General features: G+C 58.2%; 1 protein-coding gene across 2 annotated transcripts; it reads left to right on the top strand.

The window, feature by feature from the left end:
* The first annotated feature begins 473 nt into the window (after positions 1-473).
* On the top strand, positions 474-16,410 carry CRHR2 (corticotropin releasing hormone receptor 2). 2 transcript variants are annotated; one of them, XM_070425174.1, is made up of 13 exons: positions 474-576; positions 715-840; positions 6,008-6,093; positions 7,331-7,440; positions 7,752-7,869; positions 8,488-8,641; positions 9,148-9,208; positions 10,558-10,630; positions 14,607-14,692; positions 14,856-14,994; positions 15,292-15,333; positions 15,570-15,738; positions 15,849-16,410. In XM_070425174.1, exons 1-12 carry the CDS (start codon positions 474-476, stop codon positions 15,702-15,704), a joined length of 1,233 nt encoding a protein of 410 aa, XP_070281275.1. In that variant the 3' UTR covers positions 15,705-15,738; positions 15,849-16,410. The 2 variants fall into 2 exon arrangements, with proteins under 2 accessions (XP_070281275.1, XP_070281274.1); XM_070425173.1 differs by having other exon boundaries at positions 15,570-16,410.
* The last annotated feature ends 4,613 nt before the right edge of the window (positions 16,411-21,023 follow it).

Raw genomic sequence — 21,023 nt, 5'->3', positions numbered from 1 at the left:
CCTCCCTGCTACTCCCTCAGGGAGGTAGCGCTCGTTTAGGCAGGCTGCACCCTGGCGGCTGTGATCCTCCGGAGGGACGGACGGACGGACGGACGGACGGGGCATTCCGCCACCCCGGGTCCACGCTCTCCATCCCCACCGCCCTCCTCTGAACCACTGCGGGACCACAGAACGCGGACTCCCGCCTGGCCCGTGGGTCGGGGGCTGGAGAAGCCGCCCGGCCCCGCCCCCTGACGCGGCCATTGGACGAGACCGAACCGGTGGGCCCGCAGTTCAGTGCGCTTCCCGCTCCTCTCGGTGAAGTCCCGACTGGGCGGCTCCGGGAGATCCGGCGCAGCGCCCGAAGGGCAGGTCGGGGCTGGGTGGGCAGGACCCAAACCCGGTTCTCTGGGCCGCTCAGTCGGCCCGGGCCCCGCAGCCACGCCGAGCGCACACTCACACTCCGTCCCTGCGCGCGGCTGGCGGTGGGCGCGATGGACGCGGCGCTGCTCCCCAGCCTGCTGGAAGCCAACTGCAGCCTGGCGCTGGCCGGAGAGCTGTTCCCTGACGGCTGGGCGCTGGCCCTGGACCCCGAGGGTAGGCGGGAGGCGAGCCGACCCGGGGGGCGCGGGCTCCTTCCCTGCGCGCTCCGAACGCCTGGAGCCCTGCCTCCCGCGGCGCCCACACCCCTACCACCTCTCTGAGCCCTGCTCCGCTCTCTCTCTCCGTCGCCAGGTCCCCACTCCTACTGCAACGCGACCTTGGACCTGATCGGGACGTGCTGGCCCCGCAGCGCCGCCGGAGCCCTGGTGGAGAGGCCGTGCCCTGAGCACTTCAACGGCATCAAGTACAACACCACGGGTGAGTGCCCGACCCTCTGCCGCGTTCTGCACGGCCTGCCGGGAGGGCGGCTTAGGGAGTGGAGGGGGCCGCCCTGACCCAGCGTTGGAGACGTGCCGAGGGCCAGGGCACCGTCAGCCCGCTGGCGATGAGGACCCTTATGATGCTGGGGACGCTCCTTGTGCCCCACTGTTATCAGACCTCAGCGAGGCAGTGATCTGCCCACGACTCCCGCGCGCCGGGCGGCGAGAACCCAGAAAGAGGAGAACACACTTCCTCCCTTTTGAGGGTGAACCCCTCTTCCAGGTTATCTACACTGGGTGCGTGAGGCTCCCCATTATAGCTTCTCTTTGTTTAGCCAATGGCCCCCCGCAGGGCGGGGGGGAGGCGGGGGCGCTGCGCTGAGCCCCCAACCCCCGGGTGAATGGGTATCACTCTTCACTCCCAGAGAGGGGAGGGCAAGCCCAGCGCCTGTGTTGGGAAAGCAGCGGGCACCGAAGCTTCTGGGCCAGAGTGGGGTGCTGCCTCTTCCTACCCGGTCTCTCCAGACTGACCCTCGGGGCTGAGTCAGAGGCTGTGGGCTGCTTTCCTCCAGCGCCCCAGGCGTCAGGACCACCCCCGCCCCCCGCGGGGACAGCCTGTGCCCACCTTCCTCCTGGCTGGAGGCTGTGGAGCCGCCCAGCACCCAGGTGGGATCGTTCAGTACCGGCCCTGGGAGTGGGGGGCTGCCTGAGTCTGTGCCCCCTGCATGGTCTGATGGAGCCAGGCAGGAGCCAGGGCAGCAATCAGTGGTCCCCCTGAAGGCCACTCACATCTCCAGCCCCACCCCACTGGCAGGGGGCCTCCTGGGAGGGAGAGGGTGTCTGAATCCCCTTGCTGGAAACATCATAGCAACCCCTCTCTGAGTGTCTGTCTGTCTGAACTGTGGCACCGCTCGCCCACCCCTCTCAAGCGCTCGTGTACACACACACACGCGCACACACACACACACACACACACACACGTCCGAGCTCTTAGAGAGAGACGGTTAGAGGGCAAGACAGCAGTGTCTGCATCTGAGCTAAGCACACTCCCCTGCCGGCACCTGCTCCAGTGGAGGGCTCTCCTGGGCCCAAGGAGCCCAGCAGCAGAGGAGCCCCTAACGGAAGGGGGTGGTGGAGACAGTGGGGCCGCTCAGGAGGATCCCTCCATCGTCTGAGGCCATGCTTTCTCTCCAGGGTTAAAACAGACCTCCCCGCTGGAAATGAGGTCTCCGCCCCGGGAGGTGTGCAAGCAGCAGGAATGACGCCTGTGCTCCTTCAGTCCTGAGATTATAGAACTGTGTTTTTAGGATTCTGCGAGCTGGGTGGGGTGTGGCCGTGGAACTCGGGGTCCCTGATTCAGCCTGGGCCAGGAGACCACGGGGCTAAGGGGGGTGATAAAGCATCTCAACCCATAGCCTGTGGACGGGGGCTGGGGGAGCTGTGCTCTGGTTCCTAACCCAGCCTGGGCTGTCCCCTGTTCTCCCCAGCCAGCCTGGAGTGCCCTGCTCAGGCCCCTCCTCCCACGTGTCCCTGTGAGCCTCACAGCTACAAAGGGCTGCTGCTTCCTCCTGGACAAGGTCCACTTTCCTCCTGAGGAATTGCCCAGCTCAGCCTCAGCCTCCTGGACCTCAGGCCCTGTTGGGAATGGCTGGCCCCATCTGTACTGGGAGGCATCTCCCAGAACAGGGGATAAAGGGACACTCCACCTACCCCAACCCCATGGAGAGGATGGGTCCCCACTTCCCAGAACCCCATTCTAGACACATGCTGAAGCATGGATAGTGTTCACATGGAAACACATCAGCTGAGTGGTCTCCAGCCAGAGCGGTTGGTCTTTGCATTGGGTCAGCCTGCTGTGCAGGAATCTCCTCTTAGGCCCTGCGGGGACAGAGATGTTTGGAAAGGCTGAGCTCATCCCTCAGGCGGCCCAGGCAGCTTAAAGACCAGACTCGCACAAATCAGCAGTCAGGGACTGGGAAGGGGGGCTTGGTGGGCCCGCAGCACTCCTGGAAGGCTTCATGGAGAGGGTGAGGTTGGGCCTTGATTCAGTGGGGATGTCACAATTCTCAAAGACAGGCCTGGTGCGGGGGGGGGGGGCACAGGGGGAGCCTCAAGGAGGGTCCCAGATAGGCATGGCAGAGGGCACAGCTGACTGCGCCTTCTGGGACCTGGTGTAGCAAGAGAGAGCCTCTTGCTTCCAGAAACGCCAGCTCCAGGGTCTCCCATGAGAAAGCCTGTCCCAGGGGAGAGAGATCTAGTTCTGCCTGTTCATTGCTGGGTATCCTGGACATGTCACTCTCCCTCTTAGGGCCCCTTTAGACCAGTAAGGGACAAGTTGCCTCCCCCTCTTAAATTCCCAAGGAGACACCTGCTGGCTCTGTTTCCAATGTACTTTTCTGGGGACAGTCAAGGATTTCTTGCCCTGAATCTGGAGGATACTGGCCAAAGGTTTGCTATTGTAGACAGACACCCCTACCGCAGGTGGGGTTGGTCTTGCAGTGTCAGCAGTTCTGGAAACAGGGCTCAACCTACCTGTGACATGCGTATGAGACCCTAATGCTCCCCGCGTGTGTGACTGCAGCTTCTGCATTTGCCATCCAGCTTGGTGAGGCCTGGGTGGCAGACTGTCCCCTTGGCCCACTCCAAGCCTCTCATCCTCATTCAGGGCTACCCAGTCACCTAGGCAACAGCATCACCTCGGTCCATCCTGAGCCCCTGTGTACTCAGCTCTATGTTGTCCTTCGGAAAGGACCAGAGGAGAGGGTGACCTAGACCTTGCCTCCTTAGGCTAGCTGGGAAATCCCAACCAGCATGCACTAGGAGAGGTAGCAATTGAACCCTCAGGTGAGCTGGAGCAGGCCTGAGAGCATCTGGAGGATCTAGGGCTGAAGCTTGTTCTTCAGGAGGGACATGAATTCGTGTAGCCTTCTTGGGCTGTGCCCAGGGCCATGGGCTGAAGGCAGGATGAGAGTGCTGGGTTCTAGGATCTCTCCAAGGTAGGGGCACCTGCATAGATAGCTAGGAATGGGTTTGCTCCGCTGTCCATGGTGCTGAACATTATTGTCCTGCCCAGTGACCTCAATCCTTCAATAAGTGTTGCTTCTGAGCCTTCCTACCTTCCTCCTTGTCATTATACAATGACCACATTACCGACCCTCCACCACAGTACTTCTCACTTCCCATGCCCAACCTGCCTCTTGCACTCTGTCCCCATAACTACCACGAAAATTGTCCCTGTCTTCTATGGCCTATCTCCTATGCTTTGCTGGTTAGAATAACAGAGGTAGCAGTGCCAACCTAGTGGACCCTTGAAAGTGTTGTAGGGATGTTTGGGATTATCACAGTGATTCATGGTTACTACTGGCTCTTAGCATCTTGAGAAGGCCCCCCACAACAAATACTTGACCCACCTGTGATGCCAATACCATCCTGGAGAAGAAATTTGCTTTACTGCTTCTGAGAGGGGAAACTGAGGCCAAGAAGGCAGGGACTTAGCCAGCCAGGACAAAACTACAGCTAGAATATAGGCCCCCATCTTTTCCCAGCCGGGCGCCTGGACCACTCAGGTGACTGCCTGAACCAGGCACTTCTATTACACTGTCAGCATCTGAAAGGAGGAGAGCCCTTTCAACAGGCCAGGGCCACTGTGGTGCAGAGTCCTAGCATGTTGCTGGGGAGGGGGTCCAGGCTTCCCAGCCACAGAGCCCTGGAGGAGAACACCCTGCCCACATCATTCAGACCCTAATGCCCCTGGCGGGCCACACTGCACACCATCGGCATCGATCTTTGGCAGGGGCACCTGTGTTGCTGTGGTAACGGACATCCACCTCACTGCATCCATCCCCAAGATTCTGGCCTGGCCACCTGTCCTAGGACTTTCCGTGCCCATCTTCCTGTGGCTCCCAGAGGAGACTCTTCCCTGTCTGTCACTCTCCTGTCCCAGGCTGTGCCTGAGGGCTCAGAATCCTCATTAGCCAGCTCCCCTGAAGAGCTGGGGACATCTGTCTGCCAGTCCCCTGGTACCCAATGAGACAGAACCTCATTCCCAGGCATGCCTGGGCTTCTGAGGGAAACCCCTTCCTGCTACCACATCCCACATCCCAGACTCTGCTTCCCAAGTTGTCGGCCGACCTGAGTCAATTCGACACAGTCTTCTGAGGGGGATCCGATGACTCCAGTACAGTCTGTCTGTGCCTACTGGTCTGTCCCCAGGGAGCTCCACTTCAGTAGCAAAGAGTAGGATCGAGTCCAGTGAAATGACGTGCAGTGATTCATGGCAAACGCTCGAAAAGAGGTGTCTATTTGTCACACAACAGGTTGTAACACAACAGTGGATTATGAAGTCAATTTAGTGGGGTCACGACCAGCATTTGTACATAAAATAAACAGAATTCATTAGAATAGAATATAAAGAAAAATATAAATATAAAAAATATAAATATAAATATAAATATTTATATTTCCCCAGGTGGCACTCTAACTCTGAGGGACAGTGAACTGGCCCCCTGTTTAAAAAGTTTGAGGACCCCTGGCCTAGAGGTTATGAACATCAAGCCTGAAGCCTGACCTCCTGCCTCTGAATCCTTTTCTCATTCTTGTATCTGGCAGGCAGCCCAGTCTCTTTGTGCCTCAGTTTCCTCTCCATAAAATGGTTTATGTTAGTACCTCTTTCACGGGGTTGCTGTGGAGACTGGACAGCAGCTAGAAAGCAGAGAGGATCTGGTACGTGGCAAACACCTGCTATGTCAGTGGTAGCTGTTATTACAATGAAAGCACTGATACTGGTAGGAAAAGTATGAACCATTTAAGCAAAACATGGTTGAGATAAGAATGGAAATCATTTGGCTGAAAGCAGTGAATCGTTACCCACATCTCAGGGCTTACAATTGGGTTCAGTTTCAAACAAAATTAAAGGAAGTGTTCGAACTAGTCTAAGACTATACTGGAATGGGGTTATTATTCATGCCTCTTAGCTGCCGTGTGTGGTTAAGTCTCGTGTGCAGTTTTCACACACATGGCTTTCAGATGAACTTGTAGGTGCGTGTTGTGTTTCCTGCCCTAGGGAAGCTGAGAAGTATGGGCCTTATCCTGGGGGAACCAGGGAGCCAGGGAGAGTTCCTGAGGAGGGAAGTGACTTGCCTCTTGGTGGTTGGCATCTTTTGTAGGAAATATCTACCGAGAGTGCCTGGAGAATGGGACCTGGGCCTCACGGCTCAACTACTCACAGTGTGTGCCCATTTTGGAGGACAAGGTGAGTGGCCCCCCTGCCCTGACCCTGATAGACTCACAGGATCCCCAGGGTGGCAGAACCAGGCCTGTCTCCCAACCACTCCATTTTTCACCTCTTATCCCTGCCCCACGTCCCCCGCCCACCCGTGTTCAGTGACACTGTGATGAGGTAGAGAAGGGTGGCACATGACACAAGAAGGGAATGACTCTGTAGTCAGTGCCCCAACACCTCACAGGCTGTGTGATGTCCTTCCTCCTCTGGGCCTCAGTTTCCCCAGGTGGCACTCTAACTCTGACTCCACGTGGAAATGAGTGCAGCTCCCAGAAGGGCAGTCCTGTAGGAAGCTGGGTCCCGCTCAAAGCCCACTAGCCCCTCTTGCTCTGAAACAGAGTTCCCTGCTGCCTGCAAGGCCAGCCACCTCCCCTTTAAAGCTACGCTTCAGTTCTGACCCAAAAGGATGCGTCCGCCTTCAGGCCCCTCCTCATTCACCCAACACAGTCCTCAGGGGGCTGGGAGACCATTTGTCTAGCCTGGGAACCTGGGAAAGTGATTCTTCAACATGTGAGCCAAGGGACACTGCGGTGAGGGTCACAGGAGTGGCAAGCGGGATGGTCCTAAAAGAGAGAGGTTTGCTCCGGCCTCTGTGCTCACCTCCGCTCACGGCCCCTCTGAGGGTGGCAAACCAAGTGGGGCTGGGAGAAGCCTCCTGGGGCAGGAAGGAGTCCTTCATCCCCGCCTCTGCCTAGAATTGCCAGCCTGGGGATAATAGAAAGCACAATGGCTTTTATTTGATTCTGATATTGTTCTTGAGCACGCTGCAGACAACACACCTGCCCCTCCCAAGGGCAGACCGATCCCAGGGCAGCCCTCAGACCTCCCATCAGTCACAGCTTCTGAGGCAGGATGGCTGGTTGGACCCATTGTACAGGGTTCAAACTGAGGCCCAGAGATTTGAATCAATTCACCCTCAGTTGCTCAGCCGGCTGGGGTCTGAGCTGAGACTAAACACAATCCAGAATTAAAAAGAAAAGAAAATCTGCCTGCACCTCTGGCACGTCTCAGCATACACTATGTCTAAATCTGCTCCAAAATTGCATGTCGGGAGGCCTGACCGCAGCCATTTCTACCAAGAGCCACCCAGTGGCAAACCAAATGCAGGGAGCTGCATGGAGGAGCCCTTCTGCCCTCCGGGTCAGGACATACAGGGTGGCCATCACTGGAGTGCTCCGTCTGCCCGTCTGTCTGTCTGTCTGTCCAGCAGTGGAAGTATGAACTGCACTACTACATCGCCCACATGGTCAACTACCTGGGCCACTGCGTTTCCATGGCAGCCCTCATGGCCGCTTTCCTGCTTTTCCTCATCCTGCGGTGAGTCACCCCTCCCCTGATTTCTCCCTGTCCTCCTCCCGCAACACCCCCTTCGCCTGTCCCAGACATTCACCTCCGCCCCAGGGGCCCTGGAGCCAGCAGACGGAGGGCATGTGGGGGAGGCGTGCCTGGAAGGCACATGGATGCCATGGGGAGGCTGGCAGTGAGAGGCCCGACCATGGCCTCCACAGCGGGAATTTGGCTCCTGGTTCAACCCTGCCCTAATGCCAGGCTGTCTCTACCTCGCCTCCTGAGGCTCAGTCCTAGCTGACCCCTGACCCTGGCTGACCCCTGACCTGGGCCTCCTGCAGGAGCATTCGCTGTCTTCGGAATGTGATTCACTGGAACCTGATCGGCACCTTTATCCTGCGGAATGCCACGTGGTTCCTGCTGCAGCTCATCGACCCCGAAGTGCACGAGAGCAATGAGGTCATTGGGCAACGGGTTGGGGCTGGGCCCAGGGGTGGGGGAGCCCAGCTCAGAGGGAAAGGGACAGATTCTCCTCTGCTGGGGGGACAAAGAGCAGCAACCAAAACTCATTCTCCCAAAACCAGAGACGGGAGACGCCCCTCCATGACTCCCCCCACCTTCGTCGACCCCGTACTGTTATTTATGTAATGATTTTCTTTCAATCGAATCACTTTACGTGAAATCACTTTCCTCCATGAAAGTTCACCTTCCATCCCTCAGTGGAAACCAGTGTGACTTATGGGTTAAAAGTGACCCCCCAGGAAATAGCACCATGGCAACACAACAGTTACGCCCTTCTAGCCTCGGCCTGCAGGACGCTTGGAGCCAGCCCCTCTTTCTTGGTTAAAAGGGGGAATTAGGAACCTTGGCGGAAGTCAGACACACCCGCGCCGCGAGACGGTGCGTTCACTCAGTCTGAAACAGTGAGAGAGAAATGACGAAGGCTAGTCCACCCAGCGTGGGATTGGAGGGTGTTCAATGCCATGCCCACGAACCGCTAAAATGACCGGCCCTCCACCAGCGCCGGGCCACACACACGGGCCGGCCCGCAGCCCTGACCGCCGCCTGCCCGTACAGGTCTGGTGCCGCTGCATCACCACCGTCTTCAACTACTTCTTGGTGACAAACTTCTTCTGGATGTTCGTAGAGGGCTGCTACCTGCACACGGCCATCGTCATGACCTACTCCACCGAGCGCCTGCGCAAGTGGCTCTTCCTCTTCATCGGATGGTGTGAGGGTCCCCGGGGGGGTGGCAGGGCCAAGCGGGGAGGGGGTGCTACCCTCAAGGTCACCTCTCTTCATCGGGTCCAAGGACAGAACCACAGCCCTGCCCACCATCCCCAGGACGGTCCCCAGCGCAGCCAGCCCTCTCCAGGCAGGCCAGGAGGAAGCAAATAGTCCCTCCAAAGCGCCTCCCACACAGGGACCTGTCTCCCGCCTGGAGTGGCAGATCCAAGGCCTTGGTCTCTGACTCTGGACAAGAAGCCGCCAGCGGCACTTCTCTCTCAGAAAACCCAGTCCCCTCCTCTCTCTGGCCTCCCCGGAGGGGACGACGGCTGAGGGTGGGGGAGGGGCCGGGACTGGGTCTAGGGACAGGCCCTTGGTCATGGGGGGTCTGCAGTAGAGGATTGGAAACATGATCTCAGGCCCCTTCTGGTCCCCCTGTCCTGTGTTCTATAAGGGAACTGACCCTGTCCACCTGTCTGACCACTACAGCCATGTCTGTCTCTTTTCCAGGCATCCCCTGCCCCATCATCATCGCCTGGGCCCTGGCCAACCTCTACTATGAGAATAAACAGTGAGTCAGACAGGCCAGCCATGGGTCAGGGTCAGGGGTGTCCGGACGGGGCAGCTGTGGGCTCCGCCAAGCCGTAGGGAGGCGTGGCAGCCACACAGGACAGAGCGGCTTTTCCGCATCCTTAGATGGAAAAAATGCAGCCCGGGCACCCAGAGGCGCTCATATGGTCGGCGTTGAGTCAACTTGGTTAAACTGAGTTAGGACTTCTGGCTCCTTTAAGCGCCCTTTGGCCTTTGGGGAGGCCTCCTCCTCAGAACTGGGGGACATGGAGGAGGCCAGGGAGCCTCTCACAGACCCCGGGGCTGCGGCGTGTCCTGGGACTTACCTGCGTCAGAGCCTCTGCCGTACGAAGCCACGGGCGCCGATGATGGCAACCTGGTCTGGTCACGGGTCCCACAGGGAGCAGCTGGGAAGCCGGCACCACCAGCTGAGAGGAGAGAGGACAGGGGGCCGTCAGTGTCTGTACTGAAGTCTCCAGGGCATCTCTGAGGCTGGAGAGAGCAGAGGGGACTTGAGGGTGGGGGCAGGAATGGGGCGCAGTCCAGGAACTCGGCATTTGGAAGCACTCATATGATAAAAGCTACCCCAGAACAAAGGGGCAGCTCTCATCATTGTGCGGAAGAGTGACCCTCCCGTCACAGGGGGCATTCGAGCAGAGACCAGAAACCCCGGTGCTGGGGGGCAGCTGGGGAGATGCCTGTCTGAGCCAGGTGCACCGGATGCCCTCTGAGGGGGTGGGGACATAGGCATGGGCCCTTCTCCAGGTCCAGGAGGAGGTCCCTGAGGAGGTCCCCCAGGCCCAGACTCCGAAGCTTCATCCTCCATTCTCCCTAGAGAGCAACCACGCCCCTGGCGGCAGCAGGCTCCCTCCGCAGGGTGAATGGGGCTGGGCTGGGAGGAAGGCAGGCTCCGGGCAGGAGAAGGCTCCTGCTGTGAGCGGAGTGCCTGGCACCCGGAGCAGCGGGCTCTCAGCAATGCGTGAACAGGGGGCACAGGTGGCTGGACCCAAGACCAGTCGGGGGGCAGCCCAGCTCTCCGTCATGAGCCCTGGGCCCAGCAATCTAGAAGGGGTGAGGGAGTGAGAAGGAGGAGGAGGAAGAAGAAGGGAAGGAGGAGGAGACGACTCAGGCCACCCTCAGACTGGCTGGGGAGAACCTCTAAGGAAGACAAAAGGCAGCCAGGTGAGCACGGTGGTCAGTGGGGCTGGGACCATCCACCCTGCTTCTGGGGAAGGTACAGCCCTGGAGAATGGGTCTCAGGAAGGGTCACGCTGGAGGCCCCTGGGCCTGAGTCTGCGGTGGTCCCCCCGCTGCAGCTCAGCAGGTCACTGACAGCCCCCACCTTTGCAGGTGCTGGTTTGGGAAGGAGCCGGGCGACCTACTGGACTACATCTTCCAGGGCCCCATCATCCTCGTGCTCCTGGTAGGTAGACACTGGGACGGGGCTGGGGACCAGGGGAGCAGCTGAGGACCCACCCAGCAGAGACATGAGGGAGCAATGTCTTCTTCTGCACACACTCCGTCCACGCCACCGGCTTCCTGACACCTCCCTTCCCAGCACACTCTCCCCTCGCTCAGTGTCCAAGCAGCCCCTCCCCTCCCTGGCACTGGGCTCTTCCTCTGGGCAGAGAATGGGTCTGACTGGCCGGTGGCTAGTGCCCTCGCACATGTGACATTCGTGCCAGGTAAACGCTGAGCCAGCCAGGCAAGGGGGCAGTGGTGGCAAGAGGAGGGTGTGCAGGCTTCTGTTCAGCCCGGACCTATACCCCTGTCCTCCCCCAGCAGCCCCCTGGGGGCCCAGCCCAGCCTCAGCCTGGAGCCCTGGTACCAGAATGAAGCGTAATGAGCAATTGTTCCTAGTTCAGCTCCCCGCCCTTTGCCAAATGTTTTTGAGTCTGTAATCCACAACGAGCTTTAATTAAGGTGGAGTTTAAGTAGGGGCTGCATTCTGCAAAAAACGAACCCATTATATATCACACATAAAGAAGAGAGACGCACAGAAAGGCCCCATAAGAAATTGGCATTTATGTAAGACTTATTTCAGGCTCGGTAATTTCAGGCTCCTGTCGGTACCAGCTTCCTTAAAGGGCCACACACTCCTGGGAACTGAGAGAGCGGCATCCATCCGCCCCTTGCACACAGCAGGTGCCTAATGAGGGCCTCCTTGGTCTACCGTGAGGGCGATTACTGTTTATCTCTTTTATTGCCTTACTCTCTTTTTGTGTGACTTTTCCCGGGATTCATTTGACCCCCGTATTGGGAGTGTCCTTGATGTATGTGCACTGGAGATGACTAAGAAGGTTTCTCACCCACGGCCTGAAATCGCACCATCGGGGCTCTGTTATTTCAGAGGCAAAGCCAGTCCGTGTCAGCAGTGAGTCGGGGAGGATGGTCCTTGGCGTCCCCGCTGCCATGAGGCCCTCACTCGTTGAATGGAGACTCCATGAGACCCAGTCCCTCCCGGCCAGCTGCCGAGAGCCCTCCTGGAGGACAGGCCTTGTGACGAGCCTGGGACCCAGCCAAGGAAGGCTGGCCTGGCTGGGGGACCAACGATAGTGGGGAGCGAGCCCCTGGTGCCAGCAGGGGGGACAGTGGTGAGGAAGTGAATGGAGAAAGGGAGTCTTGTCTCCCTAAGACTCAACCAGCTTTCTCTCCATGTCCGATTCCCGGTTTCACCCTCGCCTCCAGGGCATTTTGCGTGTCCTTCCCTTTGGACCCAGCCCACACCCAGCTATTTGCACCATCAGGGCTTCCCGGTGCCCAGGGTTAGCCCTTCCAGAAGCTCCATCCTTGTTATGTCCAAACCCCACATTCCCCAGTGTCTGGAAGAAGTAGGGAGCATGCTTCCCGTTTCACAGATGAAAACACTGAGAGAGGGAACGGCCTGCCCAAGGTCACTACTAACTGCTAGCTGAGCGGAGACTCTGGGGCCGGTCCCCCACCACCTGTGCCGTCGTCTCTGTAGGATGTGTGCTTGGGCCCCTGCCCCACCCCGAGCGGAGAGGGCCCTGCAGGAAGGAATCTCGTGCTTTGGGTTCCCAGCTATTTCTACCGCCCTCCTGGACTTGTGTCCTGATTCCTCTGCCTCACCTCAGCCACACTGGCCACCATCCAGCCCACCTCCCCCACCCAGGGCTTCCTCCCTGGCCCTTTCTCTGCCGGGAACACTCCCCCCTTTCTCAGTTCACATGCCATTTCTCACTTAAGGGGAATGCAATGCACCCCTCACCCCAGACCGAGAGCCAAGTCCACTTCCTGTCATCAGTGCCCAGCTCAGAGTCAGGCACATGGCCCTCACTGAATGAATGAATGAATGAATGAAACAAGAAACCCAGGCTGGACAAGATTAGAGTGCAGTAGCTGGTGCTCACTGAAGAGCTTGGATTTGACAGGGGGAAGAGTGGGGTTCAAGAATGGAGAGCACCATGTGGACTGGGGTGTCAGAGACTCACTGCAGGAGGAAGAAAGGTGCCTGGTGGGTGAGGTGGTGCAGATGTTGTAAAGGGGGAGGCTGGGAACCAAGCTCATGAGGGAAGAGTGGCTTTCTGGCTGCACAGACTCAGGCTGAGATGGGGGTGGGGGGAGCAGCATCACTAACTGGCCTGCCTCATGGGAGAAGAGTGGAGAGGGCCTTGTCTTCCAGACTGTCCACACTAGACCCCACTCCTGCTCTTCCTCGGAACCGGGAACAGGGCCCTGTAGCCAGGAGGAGCTCAGCGATGCTTATGGACGGGATGAAGGGGTGGGTGATGGGTGGGTTGGACATATATTATATCACCCATTAAATAAATGGGTGAATGGCTAGATAAAGTGGTGCATGCTTGCTGAGTAGCTAGTTGGATGGATTTGTGGGTGGGTGGGTGGGTAGTTGAGTGGGTAGGTGAGTGGATGGGTAAGAGTGGGTGGATAATTGAATGAATTGGTTAGCGGGTAGACAGATGGTGGGTAAGTAAGATTAAATGCAGGGAAATATGGCAGAAATGGGAATATATCTTGATTCCAACAGCCCCTACTCTAAGAGAAGTCAGAATCAGGAAGGTCAAATAGTTTATCTCACTTATGTGAGGACACTGGGATTGACCTATGTGTTCAGGTTAATGCAGAAACCCGGGAGCTATAACCTGGATTACCCTTGAGGAGAACCAGGGCTCAGCAGGCCATGGGCAGCCCTGGCTGAAGGCTTCCCAGCCCACCCTGATCCTGGGCTCACCAGGCCGTGCTGCTGAGGGCATGAGAGCTGCAGGCTATGGCCAAGGAGCCTGAGCCCCTCAGGTCCCCAGAGCACCTCAAATTTAGGGGTCATCCAGAGGCCACAGGAATCTCTGTCCCGTGATGTCTGCCTGTGTCCCCCAGCCAGGATCCGGAACTTAGGAGGGTTTAAGGAGTGGTGGAGTCTCAGGACTGAGACCTGGGAAGAGTGTGTGAGTATGTATGTGAGTGTGTGTGCGTGTGTGTGTGTGTGAGTGTGTGTGTGTGTGTACGTGTGTGTGTGTGTGTGCGTGTGCATGTTGAAAGGGATTGCTAGTGTCAGGCCCATACACACACTCCCTTTCTTGTCTGCTTACACTTGGAGACAAATGAAGATAAAAAACAACAGACACACCATGTCCCCCCATACACACCCTCACACCCTCACACAGCACAGAGAACAGACCCACAGCCTTGCCAGGAGTGTGTGGGGGGCAGCACATGAGATTTAACAGACACCTGCAGCCCACAGGCCCACAGGAGCCAGGCAGGGGCCTGGGGAGAGGCGGGCGCCGGGGGCGCGGATGCTGACACAGCTCAGAATGAAGACCAATGAGGCCCTTCCAGAGCCTCCCCGTGGGCCCACAGCTCGTTCATCTTCATTGACTGCGCGGTCTGCGGAGGTTCTGGACTTTACCGGCACAGGGGATGGAGGGTAGAGTCATCAGTCCTGCGACACCCAGTTACTGTCACCCCAGCCGGCCCGTCTGCTGCCCCAGGCAGGGCTGTCCTCAGTAAGAGGCCCTCTCCCCCTGCCCACCAGGAAGCAGTCTTTCTCCAGGAGACCCATGGTAGTAAGGGGGGACCCTGCACCCCGCAGCAGAGAGGGGGAGGGGCTCGGGCCGAGCGGGGTGAGGACTGTGGACTCAGGCCTCAGGAGGCGTGGCCTCTGCGCCCTCATCTGCTGCCTGGGGTGGCTTCCCCTCCGGGAGCCCTCAGGTGACAGGCAGCTGAGCAGAAGGGGGCGCCTGCCTGTCCCCCAAGAGAGGAGCAGAGGCTTTGGGTTCCCAGGCCGGGGCTGGGAGCTGGGGTGATGTGCGTGCTGTATGTGCACATGGAATTCGGGCTCGCCGTGGGTTACAGGGCAGGTGGCTGCTCTCAGCGCGAACCACCTCATGGTCCCCCTTCCCCTCTCTGACTCTCTCCTCCAGATCAACTTTGTGTTTCTGTTCAACATCGTCAGGATCCTAATGACAAAACTACGAGCATCCACCACGTCAGAGACGATCCAGTACAGGTAAGTGACGGGTGCCTTACCCCCGCCCCCGCCCCCGTCCCCCCAGGGAGAAATGGAGGCCAGGTGGGCCCTGCACCTGCCTCTGGGCAGGGTCCTCTCTGTCTCCCCCGGGAGCTCTCGCCACCCAGTGAGGCCCCACCCGCAGTGTTCCCCCCTCCCCCAGGAAGGCGGTGAAGGCCACCCTGGTGCTCCTGCCGCTTCTGGGCACCACCTACATGCTCTTCTTGGTCAACCCTGGGAAGGAGGACGAGCTGTCGCATATCGTGTTCATCTACTTCAACTCCTTCCTGCAGTCATTCCAGGTGGGCGGTCACACACACGGGACAGGTGCACATGTGGGTCACTTGGGTATACACTCAAATATAAGTGTGCACACACTGAACCCCACCCCAGAGCCCAGGTGCCCCCCCCCATGGGGTCTGGACGCCCAGCTGGCACCTACTGCTAGCTCAGCACCTGCTCTGTCACACCTGCACCAGGAGGGGTGGCCCCAGCTCTGAGCCTCTGGGGTCCTGGGTCAGAGTGTTCCCCGGCCCCTTGGCCCCCTCCAGACCGGGCGGTGCCCACGCAGAGCCCTGACCACCCTCCTTCCTTTCCAGGGCTTCTTCGTGTCTGTCTTCTACTGCTTCTTAAATGGAGAGGTATGAGGCCAGGCTGGGGACCTCACACCCACTCCAGGCGGTTCCCACAGAGCCGCCCAGCCCCTCGGGCCTGCCGGGTCCCTGGCTCTGCTCAGCTCCACAGTGGAGAAGAGGGGAGCGTCTGGAAAACCGCCCAGCCTTGGCGGGGGGGGGGCAGGAGGGCTGCCTGAGGGACCCCTGCAGCGTAGAGGTCAAGTATGCAGCCAGGAACAGCTGAGTCTGTGCCTCCACCGCAGGTGCGCGCAGCCGTGAAGAAGAGGTGGCACCGGTGGCGGGACCATCACTCCCTCCGAGTCCCAGGGGCCATGTCCATCCCCACCTCGCCCACTCGGATCAGCTTCCACAGCATGAAGCAGACGGCCGCTGTATGACCCCGCGTGTCACCCACTCGCCCGTCACTCCCGGGTCAGTCGGAACAGCTTCCCCGTCCTCCTCCACCGCCCATGCTTACCCAAAGCCCAGATGGGGACGGAGGGAGGGAGGGAGAGACCAGCTCTCCAGCCTGTGCTGCCCAGGGGGCTTCGCGGGACCAGGGCCAGCCGGCCGGAGCGGAGCGGAGAAGTCGCAGGAACCCCGAGGAGAGCAAGGCGGTGGGGTGCGGGTCCGCAGGCATTTGTGACACCAGCCTCACAGAGATCCCATGGAAGCCCCGCTCACCGATGAGGAGACTGAGGCCCAGGGCCAGAAGGACCAGGGCCTGAAAGACCTGCCCAAGTCCCACAGCTCGTTCCTGTGGGCCTGGGCCCCTGCCCTCCTCGTGGTGTGGGCCTTCCTGCCAGCAGCCGGGAGACAGCCCTGCTCCCTGCCTGCCGCCTCCACACTCAGGGGCGCCCTCTGCAGTCGGGGGGAGTAAAGGATTAGTTTGGAGGGCTTGATCCCAGGGCCCCTTGCCTCGAAAGCCTGGCTACACCACCCCTGCCCCGGGGCTTCCTGAAGAAGGTGGACTCCTTTCTGGGAGACCTCAGCCTCCTCCATAGATTTAAGGGCTTGAGGAGGGGAAGGGGGAGAGGAAGACAGGGCCAGGACAGCCACACTTAGGCCAGTAAGGTACATAGGGCAGGACAAAACAGAGAGAAGCCGGGGAGGGGGGGGGGGGGCGGGGGGGGGGGGGTGGAAAGGCAGGGACGAGGGGTAGAAATAGCAGAAACTGAAGCACATCTTTAGTGACCGGAGCTAACTCCCCAGCCTCCACCGGAGCCTCCCCTTCTGAAGCCACATCTGCTCTCTGTGGAATAAACCATGTCTCTGTGGAAACAGCCCCCACAGGTGCAGGGGACCAGGCAGCCAAAGGGGTGCTGGGGCCAGGGGTCCTGGGCTGGGTCCGCCCTCCTTGCCGACTGGCGCTGGCCTGGGCCGTTCTCTCTGACCCCTGCACCGCAGGTCTGACCCTTATCATTCCCCCAAGACAATATCTGCCCCTCCTCCCCAGCCACAGGCAGTCGAATTCAGCACAGACAGAGGTACCGTGCAGCTCACCTGCACACCCCGGCCTGTACCCCGGCCTGTCCCAGAGGCCCAGGTTCTGGAATCTGGAGGGACAGGCTGACAAGGCCTGTGGTCTCCATGAGCAACAACCCCAGGCAGTTTCCCCCTGGTCCTGGCTCCCCGCTGCCCTGCAGGAGGGGCCAGGAGCCCAGGGGCGGGAGGAGCCATCGGGCCAGGGTTCAAAGGGGCTTTTGCTCTTGGTACGCGGGGCCCGCACCCCGCCCCCCACCCCCACCCCCAGCCCTATAGCCCAATTTTTAAAATTGTATCTATCTTGTCTTGCATTTTTAAGTTGATGTCTAATATTTTTTACCTAGATCTTAAAACTTGTGAGAGATGTGATTTCTGGGATTGGGTAAATATTTGCGTGTTAAAATAAAACTGCCACAATATTTTTAAAAAGCATACAGACTCCGAGCACAGCAGTGATTAAATACCTCCCCTCATCTGTTAAAAAAAAAATTACAATCGCTGCTCTTTGCAGGTGGAGAGTTTACACGGTTCCTTTCCTCTCTGAACTTGTATCCCTGTCCATTCCTTTCCCTGTGGGATTTTATACAAATGAAGTATTTTTATGGTTGAAAGTCTTTTACTGCTCACCTCACCATATTCCTCTGCCACAAAATATATTTAGAAATTGAAACAGAAATATTTAATTTCCTGTGACCGAAGGTTCTAAGGGTTTTTTTTAAAAAGTCTTCTAAATAGAATTCTTACAATTATTATTTTTTCTATAAAATGCAGCATGTGCTTGAGGAAAACAACAGGGTTGCTAAGAGTTTTTAGAAGTAATTGTTAAACTGAAAAAGGAAAGACATTGAAAACACATCTTCTGAAATGGATAGGAACTTAATTGTTTGTGAATCTGTGGGGGAATATGTATTGCAAGAAGGGAGCGGGACTCAGCACCCTTTTCCCTCTTTTCATTGTATATAACTACATGCTGGGAGGCCTTGGCCCATGAATAAGTAGGTGTCGCTCGATTCTCTGAACTCCTGAGCTGAATGCCCAAAGTGGCACAGAGATCTCTCATCACACACGGTCTGTCCGCTGGCCACTGCAGAATCCTTTTTATAGTAAATGCGGCCGGAAACATGAACGGAGAACTAACAGCCTTGCAATGGCTTAACAGCCTTGCAATGGCTTTGCTGCCCCCGCAGGTGCCTGTTGAATTTCTCACCCTGGACACCTCGGCGCCAGCAAGGGCTTGGTCTGGGTGAGGTGCTGGGGGCACCACAGTCCGTGCCCGTTGGGAGGTGGTGGGGTGCCCTGACCGATCCTTCCCGAGAGATAGACCTCATGCGGGTCCTGGCAGGACTTCTGTGCAGGCAGAGGCGGCCTGGTAGCCACTTTCTCTAGCATCCTGGGGGGTTGTAGAGCTGGCAGCCATCAATGGCCCGGCCCCCAGAGGCCACCCGGAGAGCCCTGTGGCCAGCAGAGATGGAGGGCTCATCAGAGAAGCCACCGGAACACAGGCCTCTGCAGAGCCTCAGCGCCAGGTCCAGACACTCATCTCCGCTCCTCAGACGCCGGCTCATTACCCCGCCCGCTCCCTGGAGGGCCTGTCCATCGGCATCAGTCTCTAACCCGAGTTTTTGTTTTTTTGCTCATCCTCACTTGAGGATATTTCTTCCATTGATTCTTAGAGAGAGTGGAAGGAGGATGGGGGGAAGGGAGGGAGAGAGAGAGAGTGATTGCCTCCTACAGGACCAGGTATGTGCCCTTGACCAGGAATCAAACTTGCGACCCTTCGGTGTTCAGGCTGATGCTCCCAGTGGTCGGCTCGAGAACCACATGGGGCTCTTTGGCCCCTTGAGTGTGGCTCTTCCACAAAATACCACGTGCGGGCATGCACGTACAGTGGGGCCTTGACTTACGAGTTTAATTCGTTCTGAGACCAAGCTCGTTAAGGAGTTCGTTAACTCAAATTACTCCATCAACTCAATGCAAAAAATCGGCCGAGAGACACCTGGTATCTCAAAAAACTCGTTAGTCGGGATACTCGTAAGTCAAGGCCCCACTGTACAATGTGATTGAAACTTCGTGGCCCATGCGCAGAAGTCGGTATTTTGTGGAAGAGCCACACTCAAGGGGCCAAAGAGCCGCATGTGGCTCACAAGCCACAGTTTGCTGACCACTGCTCTAAACAATGAGCAAGGGCTCCACCCTGTTTTCAGCAGGAGGTTGACCCTCCTTGGTCCCATGCTGACCCTGCATCCCCTCATTACGGGGGGGGGGGGGGGGGGGTCTGGTTATGGTCCCTGCTGAACTCTGACCTCGAAATGCCACCAGGCCATCAGGCCCTGTCCCTGGCTCCCCCACATGTTGGCCTCAGTGAGCACCTGTCCTGGCAACCAAGCCCGTCCCCACAGCAAGAGCTTTGCACCCAGTAGGAGCCCTAGAAGGGCTCCCAGAATGACCAGCCTTTCCTACATGGCCCACCCAGAGCTGGCTGACTCCCAGGCTGGAGCCCTGGCCAACCAGACTGACCAAAGGCGCAGAGCACCCAGCAGTCTAGTAGCTCTGCAGGGACGATCCATCCCCGGCTCCATGCCCACCACCAGCAGAGCCCAGGCCGGGCCCAGACCTCTCCGCTGCACACGTGGACAGCAAACTGGACGAGGAAGCCTCCAACATCTACCGAGATGCCACTGGAGGCGTCCATGGAATCACCCCCTCCTCCAGGGGCCCCACGCGGCAGGATCAGCCTTCACCCCGTCCTCATCTAGGTCTGTGACTGTCGCCCTGGTGTGAGGACAAGCCCGCCTCTCCCTCTCACAGGTGAACCATCAAACACGTGGTCCCCCTGTTTCAACCCCACACTTGTTGGCGGGCACAGGAGGGGCCACGGATGGACGATAGAGGCAGCTGGGCAAAGGGTCCACTGTGGCCGGAGCAGAGGGCCTGGGGGGCAGCTCCGAGTCCAGCCCGGTAGCTGCTGTGGGACAAATGAGTGAGCAGCGATGGGCAGGAGGAGCGGTTCTCGCTGCGGGAGAAAATGTCCCTCAGCTGCTGCTGTGAACGCAGCACAGTCATTAATCTAATTAATCGTGCTGCTTCGTTAGTTGTGCAGGGCAGTGAGTGAGGTCCCCCCGGCTCACGGAGGCCCAGCGCTGATCAACAATCCAGCATCACGGGCCCGCGGAGGCCCCTCTGCCCAAGAAGGCAGAGCACCCAGCCTTGTCATCTCTCTTCTCCCCGTCCTGGTCCCCCTGTCCTCTGGGGAAGGCTGGTGTCGGCTGGAACCACCCCGCCACCGCCGCCCTCCCTGCCTCTTCCCGTTGGACCCAAATACCTTGTCCTCCCGGGGCTCTTCCAACGTCTGCACCTCCAGTTCCTAAGCCACAGACGCCCCCGCCCCATCTCCAAAGACCTCATTCCTCAGCTAGAAACAGCTGCTGGCTACCCCTCCCCGCGGCGCTGCAGACCTAATGGGCCTTCCCAGCTGAAGGGATGAGGAGGAAAAGGTCCCTCCTTGGAAACGATGGGTTCTTTTCCTTAGAAAAATATAAACATATAAAATGTAAAAATACAGTGTGTTAAATAGTGCACGAAGTTTCTACAGAAATCCTCAAAGGAACCAGAGAGCCAAGTTGAAGAGCCACTGCCCTCGGGAGAACATGAAAACGCTCTCATGTAGCTAATAAGTTTTCCTTAATTGCTGGTGCTCGGGCTGCCCGAGTATTAGGAGCCCAGGCAGCTTAAGCCTCCGGGTTTGTGAGCCCACTCCAGACCTGACTCAGGAGGCCGGGGGTGGGCCTCGCACAGGAGGGTCCTGGGAGCCACCAGCACGCACTGTGCCCACCAGCCCTGCCCTGGGACAATGGGCCTTTCCAGGGCCATGCTCTCATTGGTGGCGCTCCCAGACTGGATACAAGCCTGGGTCTGTGAACGGCTTGGAGGCAGGACCTTGTGTGTCCCAGCCCAGAACTGCGAGGGCTGGAGAAATATTAGGGTTCCAAGGCAGGTTTCATCTGAACAAAGGGTTCCAAACGCAAGGATCAGACTGAGGATGCACACAATCGTAGTGCCTGGGGGTAGGAAGCAGTTTTCTAAGTGAGAGACCTTCTCCAGAAGCACAGTAGAAAGAAACAAGACTGGTCACAGTTAGTGCACACAGTAGGTCCAGGTGTTTCAGGTTCACAGTTAGTGCACACAGTAGGTCCAGGTGTATCAGGGTGGTGGCCTGGTTCTGAACATTGACT

The sequence above is a fragment of the Myotis yumanensis genome, unplaced genomic scaffold (assembly GCF_028538775.1).
Source record: "Myotis yumanensis isolate MYYU_CA2020_CCGP unplaced genomic scaffold, mMyoYum1.0.hap1 SCAF_9, whole genome shotgun sequence".
In the NCBI taxonomy this organism is placed as follows: domain Eukaryota; kingdom Metazoa; phylum Chordata; class Mammalia; order Chiroptera; family Vespertilionidae; genus Myotis; species Myotis yumanensis.
Note: the sequence above shows the minus strand (reverse complement) of the source record. Positions and strands in the feature narration are given on the sequence as shown.